The sequence below is a fragment of the Glycine soja genome, unplaced genomic scaffold (genome assembly GCF_004193775.1).
Source record: "Glycine soja cultivar W05 unplaced genomic scaffold, ASM419377v2 tig00105716_1_pilon, whole genome shotgun sequence".
Classification (NCBI taxonomy): domain Eukaryota; kingdom Viridiplantae; phylum Streptophyta; class Magnoliopsida; order Fabales; family Fabaceae; genus Glycine; species Glycine soja.
In genome coordinates this window covers 36,418-52,801 of record NW_021144570.1, presented here as the reverse complement: position 1 = coordinate 52,801, position 16,384 = coordinate 36,418, and the positions used below count along the sequence as shown (strand labels likewise).

The 16,384-nt window shown below is 34.7% G+C and overlaps 2 protein-coding genes across 2 annotated transcripts; both read left to right on the top strand.

Moving 5' to 3' along the window:
* Positions 1-9,217: 9,217 nt before the first annotated feature.
* On the top strand, positions 9,218-10,249 carry LOC114404676 (F-box/kelch-repeat protein At3g23880-like). The gene has a single exon (XM_028367537.1). It carries the CDS (start codon positions 9,218-9,220, stop codon positions 10,247-10,249), a length of 1,032 nt encoding a protein of 343 aa, XP_028223338.1.
* Positions 10,250-11,319: 1,070 nt separating this feature from the next.
* On the top strand, positions 11,320-11,814 carry LOC114404674 (F-box/kelch-repeat protein At3g23880-like). The gene has a single exon (XM_028367536.1). It carries the CDS (start codon positions 11,320-11,322, stop codon positions 11,812-11,814), a length of 495 nt encoding a protein of 164 aa, XP_028223337.1.
* The last annotated feature ends 4,570 nt before the right edge of the window (positions 11,815-16,384 follow it).

Sequence of the window (16,384 nt, the reverse complement as noted above, 5' to 3'; positions counted from 1 at the left end):
TCCACTATCACATGAGAGAACAAGTTTTATCTAAATTTTGCATCTTGTATGAAAGATGTTCTCTCTTTGGGATTGAGATAGATCACAAGATTGACCTCCAAGGAGCCTTCTAACCATTAAGAGGTCACCTTCTTCATGGGGGTAGACTTCCTCACTAGACTCTTCACCCTTACTTCATCTTCACTTCCACTAGAGGAAGAGCAAGAAGTAGTCTCCTCTTGACTACTATAAATGTCTTGACCCCTCATGATCATGGTTTTCTTTGTGGGGCATTGAGAGGCAATGTGACCCCTCCCAAGACATTTGAACATTTAATGTTGCTAGTCCTTTCTTGGGAACTAGTCTTAGGGGTGTATTTCTCTATGGTCTTACCCTTATCTTCCTTGGGTTTTGAAGGTGCGCCCCTAAATTCATGGGCTTGGTCCTTCCTTGGGATAAGAGTGAGAGCCATAAGATTTGAAGAAGGCTTTCTTTTAAGTTGTTGCTCCACTCTTATACAAGTTGGACTAGCTCATCTAGGTCCCTATATGGAAGGAGTTCAAACCTTGTCCCTCACTTCCATATTGAGCCCCACTAAGGAACCTAGCTATGCTTGTTCTTTCCTCCTCCCTAAGTCAGCTCTTAAAAGGAGTAGTTCCATTTGTTGTCTATATTCTTCAACGCTCATACTCCCTTGTCTAAGCTTTGGAGCTTGTCATAAGCTCCCTTTCATAGTAGGAGGGAATGTGCCTCTTCCTAAGGGAACTCTTAAGATCATTCCAATACTCTACTGGAGGATCCCCATGAATCCTTCGTTCTTTAACAAGGGAAGTCCACCAATAGAGGGCATACCCTTGAAAGCTAAGGGTAGCCAATGGAACTTTTTCTCTTCGCTAATATGATGGCAAGCAAAGAGTTGTTCAACCTTCATTTCCCAATCTAAGTAGGCCTCAACATTATCTTTTCCATGGAAATATGGGAGGCTAATGTTAACCTCTTGAGGCCTTCTATCCTTTTCTCTTCTTTGGGAGTGATGTTTAGTATGTGAACTATGACGCCCTCTATAATAGTCGCTAAGTTCTTCACTTAAACTCTTGCAAGAGTCATGACTACTATGGAGGCATGTTTTTCTCTTTTCATTTCTTCATTATTTTTCTTCTTTCTTCCTCTCTTATTTTCTCTCTTTCATCTTGACATATTTCTTCCACTTTTTTTTTACCTTTTTCTTTTCTCTCTTGTTTTTCTTTCCACAACTTAAGGGATCTCAACTCATCTAATATCTTATACAAGGGGTCTTAGGAGTAGAACCCTCACCATTAACACTAGATGAAGAATGAAGACTCATGTTGGTTCCTAAGTTATGGTTCTTTCTTGTTGGGGGTTTGAAAACAAAAGGTAAAAGAAACTATGGTTGAAACTAGCCAAAATAAACACTAAAAGAGGTGTGAAAGATAAGGTAAAAACTAATTGGTAAAAGGCAAGCTATCTAGGTGGTTTGACAATGGAGGGTAAAAGAAATAGCTATGAAAGTAAGCAAGAAATTAAAGTGCAAGAAATGCAAACTAGGCGGATCCTAAGAGTGTTTGGATGACCTCATTTAAGGTTCCCAACAAAACACTCACTATCCTAAGGGAAAATTGCCTAAAATTATTACACACAAATGGAAGTAGGGTGACCTATTGGAGGCTCCCAACTTACTTCCAATGAAAGGCCTTTTTGTTACAAAATTTGAAAACAAAACAAATTGCCAATTACAAAATTACAAAAAAAAAAGTCCTCAATTGTGGTGGCTATTCTCTCTTGAGTATTTCACTCAATTTGGAGTGCTTCTTAGTCCAATAGCTCTTAAGGTGGTTGGCCCCTTTCTTCTTGACTCAAATTCTTCAAGATATGGCACCAATCCTCCTTTCCAATTCCCTATATGGCAACTCACAAGCAAGGAAACAAAGAGACAAGCAATAACCAAAGACCAAAAAAAATGAAATGAAAGCTAAACCAATAGAGTTTTAACAAGACAAATTTCCAAAGATTATTCAACAATTAAAGCAATGAAAAGCACAAAAAAGCAAGCTAGGACTCAAAGAGAAACCTAGAATGGCTCTAGAGTAGAGTAGAAAAACTCTAAAAAAAAAAAGACTCAAGAAACCTCTAGTTTTGGCACTTGTTTTCACAATAATTTTCAATTGAAATTTCAGAACTAGGATTGGTATAAAATAGGCACCAATTATAGAACAAATTTTGAGCCAAAATAGCAAGCACACTTTCCTTTCACTTTTCCTTTTTTTTTTCCTGGACACTGATTTTTCTGCCAACTTGTGTGATTTTTATTATTTTTTCCTTTAATCCAAATCGCTTGGTTCTTTTTCTATAATTTTTTTCCAGATGTCTAGAAAATTCAGTAAAACTTTCAGCTCAAAAATCGTTGTGACCAATTCCCAGTAATTTATACAATTTTGTATGTTCAAGCTGCCAGCACCAGCGATTTCAACCTAGAAATCAAGAGTAGTGTTTATGTTGCTTAAGGCTTGGATAGTTACAATTTGTGTTTGCTTATGCTCAATTATCTTGAATAACACAATTCAAGAGAGCTTAAGACTTATTTGATTCACAAATCCAGCCACAACTCAGCACCACAACTCAACTTCATCATAGGCATCATGTAGGAATCTTAGAAAACAAAAAAGAGTTCAAGAACAAGACTACTTCTAGGAATTGATTTAGAACATGTTATGAACTAAATAACATGCATGAATTAGACTCAAAATTCAAAAGATAGGCTAAGAATGACAAGAATACATGAACAAATGTATCTAGAATTCAATCAACAAAATAAAATTCAACACAAACTTAGAACATAATGTGACAATTACTATGACTAAACATGACTCTAAGACAACATGGATTAAGTGATTTACACTTAGATTTTTGTGTTTTTTTTTTAATCAATATTTTGGAAGAAAATTTAGATCTAAGGTTCAGCACAAGAATATTATGAATGAAAAATGATAGAACCTAAAATCAACACAAAAACAAGATTCAAGAGTAGATCTACAAAATTTGAACCATAGAAATGCAAGAACAAGTGTAGATCTAAGATTTAATCGGTTTATTTTTTTTTTGAATCTACTCTAAACAGCACCAAACCACAAGACAATGGAGGATATACATGGAGAATAAGATGAAGAACAAGGAATTAAAGAGAATTCACCGAACAAAAAGATAGAGGAAGCAAAAGAACATCACCTAGATGAAGATGCTCTTGATACCACATGATGCAAGCTCCATTGGAGCTTGTAGGCCTAGGATCTTCTTCATCAATGGATTCCTTTGCTTCTTGGAAGATAAATGGCAGCGGAATGGAGAAGGAAGAGAGAGAGGAGACGCCACTTCAAGGAGAAGATGAGTCTAGAAGAAGCTCACCACCATAGGAGGCCATGGATAAGAGCTTGGAGGAAGAAGGAGATGAATGAAGGGAGAGGGAGAGAAGAGCACGAAATTTTGTGCTCAAAAGGAGCTCTGAAATCTGAAGTTAATATTCAAATGATCAAAGTTCAAAAAAATACACACACATGACCTCTATTTATAGCCTAAGTGTCACACAAAATTGGAGGGAAATTCAAATTTCACTTGAATTTGAAATTGAATTTGTGGAGCCAAACTTTGGAGCCAAAATTTCACTAATTATGATTAGTGAATTTTAGTTATGGTTCAGCCCACTAATCCAAGATCAATTCCAAGATTCTCCACTAAGTGTGCTTAGGTGTCATGAGGCATGAAAAGCATGAAGGACATGCACAAAGTGTGACTATATGATGTGGCAATGGGGTGTAGTAAGCAAATGCTCACCTTCCCCTCTAAAATTTAATTGGATTGGGCTTCTACCAATTCAATTAAATTTATTTCCAGCCACACACATCAAATATCCACTTAGTGCATGTGAAATTACAAAACTACCCCTAATACAAAAACTAGTCTAGGTGCCCAAAAATACAAGGGCTGAAAAATCCTATATTTCTAGGGTACCCTACCTACAATATGGAGCCCTATATACAAGGACCAAATATAATGACATCCTAGTCTAATATGTACAAAGATAATTGGACCCAACCTTGGCCCATGGGCTCAGAAATCTACCCTAAGGTTCATGAGAACCCTAGGGCCTTCTTCAGCAGCTCTAGCCCAATCTTCTTGGAGCCTCTTGCTCATGGTTCTAGTGATTGGTCCCTTCCTAGGGAGGATTGCATCAATTAATTAATTAGATATTTTCTTAAATGAATTTTTTTAAAATAATTATGAATAATATGAGAGATCAAGTAATATCAAGAGTTACTTTTAAAAAGTTGGTTTTCATCTTCTCCCTTCATTTTCTTATATATAATCAAATTATTCTAAATTTCTAATGAATAACTCACTTTTCATCTTAACCCTTCATTGCGTATACAAACATAAAATTCATACATCAATAAAACTATTAAATTGCATCAAAAACTCAAATACATGCATTGCTTTTAAAACATTACAAATACTCACAACTGTATTATTACTAAAAGTGACTTAAAATTAGAATTACTCATTTTTTGAAATTAACTATACTTTTTTCAAATTAACTATAATAAAAATTTAGATTGAATAAGTATTAGAAATGACCAAAAAAATCAATAATTTATAGTCAATGTTAAAAAAAATATAATAAAAAATGACAAGTTTTATATTAAACTTTTTAAGGATCGAATTTTCTAAACAAGCCCTCCCCTCAGCTACACCATTATTCTCCTCTTGCAGATGCAGATGTAATACCTAAATATAACATACAAATCCGTCACAAATAAAAATGCACTGTACCATATCATCTGCTACTACAAAAATATAAGCATTTCATCGGGCAGAACTCCAACCCCCCAACAATATAGGAATACAAAGCACCAGCTCCGCTGAGACTAAATAAATAAAGTCGAAAAAGTTACTGGCTCCTTCTGTGAAAGGATTAAACAAATAAACCTTACCAAGAATAATTTCACATCTCCATCCCTCCCAATGGTTCCAACTAGTTACCTGCTTTTGCACTAAAAAAAATTGTTTCTTGATACACAAGTTATAAGATAAGGTGATATGGAACAAGTGAACGTGGTTGTTTTCTCCATCACTGATTTAAAAATATTTGCAGACACCAATGGCAGATGCAGACACCAGAAATTTTGTATTCACAAAACTTTGAATTGGCTTTTGCTCATAAAAATTACTCCTATCCCAATTATCTAACAGACTAATAATACATTCACTAATCTAGTAGAACAAAAAATAAAGTGTTCCTCTGCACAAGGGCAGAGAGAACGAGACAAAAAAAAAAAACAAAGGAAAATTACAAGGAAAGAAGAGACGATCCTGTACACATGCCTCTATATTCGTCTCTTACCAAAGAAAATACTCTAAAAACAGTGGTAATATACAAGACCTATGAAACGAATGAAGTAAGCAATAATGCCTACCAATATAATTTTTCCTAATCTTTTGACAGGACCTACACAAAACAATGGATATCTATCTCCATATTACAAAGCCCTCATGTATGACCAGCTTCGTCTGCACAAAAACCATAACAAAGTTGAAGTATTTTTTTTCATTCTGCCATGAAAAAATAGATAAATACATAGAAAAGAAAAATCAAAGGCCAGAAAGGATGGAGAGGGAGGATATAGAAGGATTATATAATGGGGGTATCAAAAAATTGGTATTGAATAGGCTGAATGAACAAGCTGGTTCTTCCTCAGAAAAGGGGCTCTCTAGTTCTGTTTTTTTTATTTATTTATTTTCTTGGATTGCAGCCTTGTAACAGATTTATACCCCTATGATACAGCTCTAATTCAGTATCAACATTACTTTAGTTTTACCATTGCAATATCAAAAGAAATATTTACATCTAAAAAATACCATGGTTATTTACATAAATACCCAGCATCATAGTTATTAATCTCGGATAGTGGTACAACAAAGGGACTGGTCATATTATAATACAAACTAAATAATTTATACTGCACATACAAAATACAAATACTCAAAAATAATATACCCAAAATTAAATAAATTCATGATAAATAAGTCACAGTTTACACTCAGAATCACCATCAATCAAGGAGCAATAAGAATATAGAATGAAGTCAAAATATGAAAGATGATGGTCAAATTATCAGGGTAAAAAAACAGAAAACACATTAGACAAAAATTACGAAAATGTGAACGGTTGAATATTAAGGAAGAAAAAAACCCCAAAAAGGGGGAAAAAAAAAGCAGACATTTGTGAGCTCTGAAATGCTAACAGAGTGAGCTCTAATGCAAGAACAGAAAACTGTGATTGGTCATTGGCCAGAGAGGTCGGGCCAGGGCAGAAAAAGATGCTAGCAATGATATCTATTATCTATCTATTACTATATATTAGAAGTTTTCCCCTCCTCTCTCTCTCTCTCTCCCCCTGCCACATGTCATTATGTGGTTAAAATTTTCCCGCCAAAGCTACAATACACAACTAAGGAGCTTTTTTTGGGTACTCACAAAAAGCTCTATTGAAACGGAATCAAAACAGCATGGTTAATATTTAATCAAATATTAATTGTTTCGACTTCTGGCCATATATAATTATTGCAAATATTAATTACTTTACAAAATTAAGAAAGTATTTTCACTGACAGAAATATTCTTATTTAATAATTACTCATAAATATTTTAACTGATCTTGCATTAATTAATATTTTTATTAAGTGTATATTATATTAAAATATAATGATAAGAAAATATAGAAAATTATTTTTAACAAAATATTTCTCTAACATTTATGTTTGTAAACAGTACTAATTTTGTTGCATTTCCTTTTTGTTGGAAAAGCCCTCCTAATTGTGGATACCCCTTAGCCTACCTTACTTGTGGCCTCTTTAGGTGGTGATTTAGTCCAACATCGACTAAAGATAAAATCAAACTAAAATATATAAGTGTGGGACAAACTTCACCTTATAAACCGATTTTGTATGATTGAGTTAGGCCTATAACCCACTTTCTAAAATGGTACTAGAGTCTATTCTAGATCCATCGTTGGGTCACCTGCATTTGGCACACTTCAGGCTGAAAGTCCTGGGAGTGAGGTGTAACATCCCAATTTTCATAAACTAGATTAAAAAGGATTTTTATTTATAAATAAATAGAGTTTTAAAAAAATGATGAGATTTTATAAATAAAATAAATAAGAATATATAATTATTAATTAAAATAGTGATTTAAGAGAAAATAAAAAGGATATTTTATTTATTTGTTTGATAGAGAATAAAATAAAGTTTGTTTTTTTATAAAATAATAAATAAATAAATAAATAGAGTAAACTTAGCTATAAATAGTGTTAGGTCAGTTTTTCACACTGACGGTGCCTTTTCTTTTCCTCATTTTTTCGTTTTTCTCATTCTCCTCTCAAAATCCTTTCTTTTCCCGTAGCCCACCAAACTTGTCTCAGAAAAAAAACGATATGTGACTTATTCACCGTTGGATCGTCGTGAAATTTGATTACCACGTTCGAAACCAAATTCTGAGCATTCTCACCATTGGGAATTGCAAAAACATGTCGGAGCTAAGAGAAATACCCTTCGCACCGTACCTTTCTCTTTTCTCGCAGAAACCCAAAACGGTCTCAGTAAAACTACAATCCCGGTTTCGTTAACCGTTGGATTTTCATTCAATTTGGATATGTTACACAATTTCACCGTTGGGATTTGTGAAATAATATTCTTGGGGGGAGAAAAATGAATCACATGAAGACAGTACAAATGGAGACTTCAATCTCTTCTCCGTCTCTCTAACGTTTGGGAACTCTATCAGAGCAGTTGGAGGAAAAACTGAAAGAATCTTAGGAAACCGCTAGAGATGCCGCTGTGACTGTCGGAAGACACGTGAGTCCGCTTAGAGGTAAGGGATGAGTTTGTCGCAATTGGGGGTTAGAATGAACATGTGTAGGGATCCTTAGAGAACTAAATTTGGGTTTATTTTGGGATGTTTATTGAATTATAACTTTTCCTTTATGATTATAAATACAATATTATTGTGTTCTATGTACCAATTGATGTCCTGATGAGAATTGATTGATAAACTTGAGTGCTCTTGATGTCTTTGTGTTTAACCCATGATTTTGATTAATTGATTTTGATACAATTGTGAGAAACTATTTCAGCGGTTTTACACCCCATGTTGTGATAAAATCTTTTGTATAAATTGTTATGTTTAGGTTATGAAATGATGATTCAAACTGTGCGTATGTGATAAATGGAACATGTGACGGATGATGAAATACATGTGTATTGAGATGAAATGTATGTATTGAGTTGTGAACTATAAACTGTGCAATCACACAATTGTAAGACCCTTTAAGGGCGACGAGTATTGTGATGGGGTCCACTGTGGAAAACCGACGAGTTAAAATAATTTTGAAAACAATTGAGTAAATGTGTGTATTGCATAGTTCCATTTGGGAACTCGACGAGTTAAAATAATTTTAAAATAATTATTGTAAAACTTTTACTTAATTATTCATTCATTGATCATTGTTGTATATTTTACTTTTATGTAATATAGTATATTCTTAAATTATTATATACTCCAATAATAGTTTTTAGTAATTATAAAAAATTATTTGTAGTTATTAAAATGGACTATGATTCAGAGAAACATATCTAATTTTTCTTTTTTCTTTTTCTTAAATATATGTCATAAAATTTTAAAATATGTTGAAGAATCTAATGATAAAAACTGTAAGAAACATATCTAATATTTCTTCTCTTTCTTAACACAAATGGACAAAAAATGTTATGTGTATTTAAATCAGGATTTATTGCACTAAATCTGTTAAGAAATTGTTTTTAACTCCTGCATCTTTCGCCTAATTTATTTCCAATTATATTAGAGCAATTATTCAAAGATTAAATAAATTTATCTCTAAAATAAAATATATTCATTTATCGAAGGGTTAAACCCTAGAAACATTGGGACATATACATATGCACTGTTCATGAAGGTGCATGTCTTGATAGGTACAGAATTTGGATTCAGAGTGTTTCGGCGCTTCGCTGAAAGTCATAGAAACATGTGACCAGAGAAGAAACCATGGTCGTCACTCCTCTATAACGAAATCATCGAGGAAATCTTGTCTCGTCTTCCCGTGAAACCTTTGATCAAATTCAAGTGTGTGTGCAAGGGATGGAACTCCCTGATGTCAGATCCCTATTTCATCAAATTGCACCTTAGCAAATTTGCTGCGAAGGACGATTTGGAACACCTTCAACTGATGAAAAATGTCTGCCTCGGATCCATCCCTGAAATCCACATGGAATCGTGTGATGTAAGTTCGTTATTCCATTCCCTACAAATTGAAACGTTCTTGTTCGATTTCGAAAACATGCCAGGTTACCATCTGGTCGGTTCATGTAATGGGTTGCACTGTGGGGTTAGCGAAATACCAGAAGGATACCGTGTTTGTTTCTGGAACAAGGCGACAAGGGTGATATCCAGAGAATCGCCAACGCTGTCTTTTTCCCTGGGCATTGGTCGTAGAAAAATGTTTGGGTTTGGCTATGATCCGCCAAGTGACAAATACAAGGTTGTAGCAATTGCAATGACTATGCTCTCACTTGACGTATTTGAAAAGACTGAGATGAAAGTTTATGGCGCGGGTGACAGTAGTTGGAGAAACCTTAAAGGTTTTCCTGTTCTTTGGACTTTACCTAAAGTTGGTGGAGTGTATCTGAGTGGAACCCTTAATTGGGTTGTTATTAAGGGAAAAGAAACCATTCATTCTGAAATCGTAATTATTTATGTTGACCTGGAGAAGGAGACTTGCAGATCACTGTTTCTTCCCGACGATTTTTGCTTTTTTGATACAAATATTGGAGTATTTAGAGACTCGTTGTGCGTTTGGCAAGATAGCAACACCCATCTTGGCTTGTGGCAGTTGAGGAAGTTTGGAGATGACAAGTCTTGGATTCAATTTATAAATTTTAGTTATTTACATCTTAATATTCGTCCTTATGAAGAAAAATCGATGATTTTACCATTGTGCATGTCTAACAATGGAGACTTCTTCATGCTGAAATTCACTAGAAATGCTGATGATGAATACCAAACAATTCTGTATAACCAGAGGGATGGTAAGTCTCAAGTTTCTGTCGTTCCCTCAGGTAGTTTCAGAACTTTGTTGTGGCCCAACCTCAAGATTTTTACCGAAAGTGTGGTCATACCTTATTGAAATTCTACAGATGTGAGTTCTTGATTACCCTATTTAATTGGCATCATCTAATTTCTGTCTTTTCAATTATATAATGATAATCTCGAACGCTTTGTCAGATGTTTAATTCTTTGTCACTTAATTACGTGAGATCTAATCTATATCATGTATTAACATATATTCTTCTCTTGGGTTGTGAATTACTACTAGAAATGTAGCATCTGGTAACCAATTTATTTTATTAGCATTTATAGAAATATTGTGGATTCTAATAAAATGTCATTTGTTAACATTTATACTACAAATTGTTATTGTTGCCTGCTTGTCTTTTGTTATCACTACCATTATCAAATTAGTAAGCTGATATATCTGTGTTGGGCATCATATTACATTCCTTGATAAAATTAGATATTAACTTCATTTATAAGAAAATCTAAGAAAAGAAGTAATGAAACCACTGCATGTGAATTCAAGGATTCATTCATCAGCATCTCAATCTTAACCTGTGGTATCTTTGTCTGATCTCTCCAAACTATGGTCTCCCTCTCTGTCTTTCTTTGAAATTTTTTCTCTCCCTCCCTCTCTCCGATTGGGAGCTTCATCAATTTCTGCAGCACTAGATCTGAATATTTGTGCTTTTTTTTACTGTATGACTGTAGCTTTGAACGATTTCAACCTATAATCACAAGTTTTTTTTTATACTTTTTGATATATACGTCGGTTTCCATTTTGCATAGGCATTCGGTCTAACCAATCTTTTTTGTGATTCATCCTCGGTCATTCACCTCTTTCATTGCTTTGTAAGTTTTGAATCGTGATTACTGGAATTAAGTGAAATAGAAGTTAGATCATTCTACATATCCTTGGTCATTTCATATTTCATTGATTCTTAATTCTACAATTTTATTGATTCATGATGCTACTACAATTTTAATAATTTTCTTCATGTTGCGACGGACGATTTGGAACACCTTTAACTGATGAAAAATGTCTGCCTCGGATCCATCCCTGAAATCCACATGGAATCGTGTGATGTAAGTTTGTAATTCCATTCCCTACAAATTGAAACGTTCTTGTTCAATTTCGCAAACATGCCAGGTTACCATCTGGTCGGTTCATGTAATGGGTTGCACTGTGGGGTTAGCGAAATACCAGAAGGATACCGTGTTTGTTTCTGGAACAAGGCGACAAGGGTGATATCCATAGAATCGCCAACGCTGTCTTTTTCCCCGGGCATTGGTCGTAGAACAATGTTTGGGTTTGGCTATGATCCGTCAAGTGACAAATACAAGGTTGTAGCAATTGCATTGACTATGCTTTCACTTGATGTATCTCAAAAGACTGAGATGAAAGTTTATAGCGCGGGTGACAGTAGTTGGAGAAACCTTAAAGGTTTTCCTGTTCTTTGGACTTTACCTAAAGTTGGTGGAGTGTATCTGAGTGGAACCCTTAATTGGGTTGTTATTAAGGGAAAAGAAACCATTCATTCTGAAATCGTAATTATTTATGTTGACCTGGAGAAGGAGGCTTGCAGATCATTGTTTCTTCCCGACGATTTTTGCTTTGTTGATACCAATCAATTCTGAAATCAGGTTCATCCGCCACTACCAATCAATTGCTTGCTTGAATCGCTGTTTGGAGGTTTGGAGAGCGAGAACACCTATTCACGGTACAGGCTGTTTTTGGGTTTTTTAATGTTTTTTTTTCATTGTATATGTTTGTGCACTTTTTGCATGTTTTGTGCTTGTCTTGATTTTGATTATTGTATGCACTGCATGTGCACTTGAAGACTCTTGTACCATTAACTGATAATAATGGAGGTATTTCTTGTGTCCTGTAATTTTCTAATATTGTCAGTTCATTCACTCAGTTCTGTAAAGACTTAACTACATCTAGTAGCCATTGAAAAGAAGCCTCTAATACGCTTTGAGAACCCTAAAAGAAGGCTCTCATAACCTAATTTGCACTTTCGAAATAGTTGTTAATAACTTGTATCCACATCCTTGGAGATACTTCTTTTAGTTGAAAGCTTCTAGGCATTTTTAGAGAATCAACTTTTGATCTTTGAGGATCAGTTCAGAGTCTCAGAATGTAACTTGAATAAAAAAGTTCATTGTAAACAGTTGAACCATTTGTTGCTAGAGAACTTGATTATCTTTGATTCACTGGATTCACTCGGGCAGAGTTGGCTTTAACAATTTACAAAGTCTTCAAGCCATTATTGACAATGAAATTAATATCCGGTACATGATCAAGTCTCTCAACATTTTATCTGTACAAATATTGGCTTCACGTGAAGATGATCCGATTCAAAGATATCAATCAAAACATGGATGACTGGAACATTCCAAAAATCCCTCAGGATCAACTATACGTTCCTGAAACAATAAAAGACAAACACAACTTTGATTACATAATCAAAACAGTAGAAAACAATATTCCTCTAGGACAAGATGTAGGGGAAGAATTTCATTTACTTTCAAAAAATTCAATTTATGAACATAGCCGTAAGTATAAATATCTACACATCGGTTGTGTACAAGTAGCCATCAAGCCCTTAATTGATATGGGCATAGATGCAGCAGTTTTAATGTGTCTAAGAGACATTAGGCATAATCAATTTGAAGACTCCCTAATTGGAACAGTCGAAACCAGCCTAGGACAAGGTCCAATATATTTTAACTGTTATCCAAACAAAACAGTGAGTCTGATGGACAGAAACATTCTTGACTCTCTGTTCCTAAACATCCACTTTCATGGCCTTGACATGAAAGAAGGATCAATCCCAGCAGCCTTAATATATAGGATCCAGTACAAGGTCATGAATACTTGTGCATCTAGAGTCCTGTTAAAACCTCAAAAAGGAGAAACAACTTTGTTTATCACTGATATGACGAAGGCTAACGTTTCTCTCCCGAGAAAAATAAAATGGGATGAAGTAACTCTTCCCGAAAGATGGGTTATGGATAAGGCAACACCGTCTATTCCCCGACCCGCTCCAACCATAGAGCATATTAAGCAAGATAACTCCGGAAAGGTAGAGATAACCTTCAATAGGAGAAATTCTTTTTCATCAAGGATAGAAGCCTCTAGGTCTGAATATGAGTCAGCCAGAAGGTCCTTTTCGGTTAGAACCCGTTCAATTCCAGTAGGACTAACCAGATCTGAGTCACATAACCAGTTCCCTACTGTAAACCTCCAAGGATTAGACACTACCTCTAGCATACCTAGAACAACTTATAACCAAGAACAAGAGGACGACCAAAAGTCGATCCAATCACCAACATACTCTTCTATGGAACCTTATGATGTTATCTGACAACTTTAGTATTGATAAGGAAACCCTTAGGAAAAATTTCTATTCTCCGGAGAATGAACCTCAAAGGAGATGGTTTTTCCAACATTACAAGGGTACAAACAGAAAACAAATCCAAGACAAGTTCTACGAATTTGTCGAAAGAGTCAAAATTAATGTCCTTTTCTTTGATTGGTTTCATGCTTATGCCATCAGAAAGGATATAGACTACCCTTGGAAACAAGACATCATAGGTAATCCAACAACAAATGTCATAACAAATTGGCAAGTGAAGGATGGTGAGTTAATCCAGTCGGAATTACCTCCCACAACACAATATCAACTACCAAATATCAAAGACAGTAACAACAAACCTGTCATGGCAATTCCATTCAAGACAAAAGATGTCAACGAGGAAGTAACCTCTAGAGACATTAAAAGCCTAATGGAACAGGCAAATTATACCAACAAATACTTACAAGCTTTAGGAGAAACCATTAAAACTAAGGTAGTTCCTAAACAAAAATCAATTGAGGAAGCTTCGCCGAGTGTCCCCATTGAAAAACCTTTATTCAAACCTTTCAAAGTTAGTGATAAGGCTAAACGAAAAATTAGGGAACTTAGAAAAACTAAATCCTTAATTGAAGGCGTAGGTGACAATCATAGCGAATTACTAAACAAGATTAGTAGTTTGCTTAAGGTCATTCCAGATACTCCCCAAGCTTCGGAAAATACTTCCAAAATGGTAACAAGAAGTACCTCCAAATTAATTAATGTTATTAATGAAGATAGTGACCAAAACTTAGATAACACAACTGAGATAGGATCAGTGTTAGAAAAGAATATAAATCCATTAAACTCCAAACACTGGAAAACCCCCTCCAAATTATATTATCAACGTCCAACTGCCCCTGACCTTCTATTAGAAGAAAGAGGTAAAAACAATTTTAAAAGTTTTAGTGCAAATAACATCTATGAATGGAACATAGATGCACAAACGGAGTATAACATCATGAATACACTCCAACATATGACCATGGTAGCCACGGCTTACCAAACCTCCCATGAATGTTCGGAAGAAACCATTATAGATATCTTAGTGGCAGGATTTTCCGGACAACTAAAAGGATGGTGGGATAATTATCTCACTAATGAAGAGAAATCAAAAATTTACAGCGCAGTTAAGACGGATCTCAATGGAAAAGTCATTACTAATGACGATGATAAAGAGATTCCTGACGCTGTGAACACGTTAATTTTTACAATAGCCCAACATTTCATTGGAGACCCATCCTTGTGGAAAGACAGGTCCGCAGAATTATTATCAAATCTTAAGTGTAGAACCTTAGCAGATTTTAGGTGGTATAGAGATACTTTCCTAACTAGGGTTTACACAAGAGAAGATAGTCAACAACCTTTTTGGAAAGAAAAATTCCTAGCCGGTCTTCCCAGATCCTTAGGTGACAAAGTCAGAGATAAAATCCGTAGTCAATCTGCCAATGGAGACATTCCATATGAAAACTTAAGCTATGGTCAATTAATTTCCTATGTCCAAAAGGTAGCCTTAAAAATCTGCCAGGACGACAAGATTCAGAGGCAATTAGCCAAAGAAAAAGCTCAAACAAAGAGGGATTTAGGTTCCTTCTGTGAACAATTTGGCTTGCCAGCCTGTCCAAAACAAAAGAAAAAACAAACCTCCAGGAAAGAAGCCCAGGATCATAAGCCAGCCAATAGAAGAAGATTTTCAAAACGAAGATACTCTCAAAAACCCTCAACCAGTAGAGAAATGGAAAATCCTAAACAAAAAATAAAATTAAAAATAACGTGCTACAATTGTGGAAAACAAGGCCACATTAGCAAATATTGTAGACTAAAAAAGAAGTTAAGAAACCTTAACCTAGAACCCTCAATTGAAGAGCAAATAAACAATTTGCTCATAGAAACCTCGAAGGAGGAAACAGAAACAGAAACTTCATCCTCCGTGCTTTCCGATGAAAACCTAAATCTATTCCAGCAAGATGACCAACTATCATCAACAGATGATGATGGGCAAATCAATACTCTAACGAGAGAACAAGATCTCTTGTTTGAAGCAATCAATTCCATACCTGACCCCCAGGAAAAGAAGGTTTTCCTGGAAAAACTCAAGAAAACATTAGAGGTAAAACCTAGACAAAAGGATTTTATCACGAACAACAAATTTGATGTAAGTAACATACTCAAGAGATTAGAAAATTCTTCAACCAAACCAACGACAATCCAAGATCTCCAAACAGAGATAAACAATCTAAAAAGAGAGGTAAAAGAACTTCGTCAACAACAAGAAATTCATCAGATCATTCTTTCTCAGCTTGAGGAAGATAGTGATTCTGAAAGTGCCCACAACAGTGAAGAAAATCAACCAGAAAATTTATAAGATGATATGTTTATGGGATTAATCAACAAGATTAAAATCCAAAATTTTTACATAAACATAAAAATAATTATTAATGATTTCGTTTTAGAAACAATGGCCCTATTTGACACAGGGGCTGATTCAAACTGCATTTTAGAAGGATTAATTCCTACAAAATTCTTTGAGAAAACCTCAGAAAAATTAAGTACAGCAAACGGCTCAAAATTAAAAATTAATTTTAAGCTATCAAATGCAATCATTGAAAACCAAGGTCTTAGGATTAACACAAACTTTCTTCTGGTAAAAAACCTTAAGAATGAAGTAATCTTAGGAACACCCTTCATTAGAGCCCTGTTTCCCATCCAAATATCTAATGAAGGAATAACCACAAATTATTTAGGAAGAAAGATTATATTTAATTTTTCTACTAAATCAATTTCTAGAAATATAAATTTTATAGAAAATA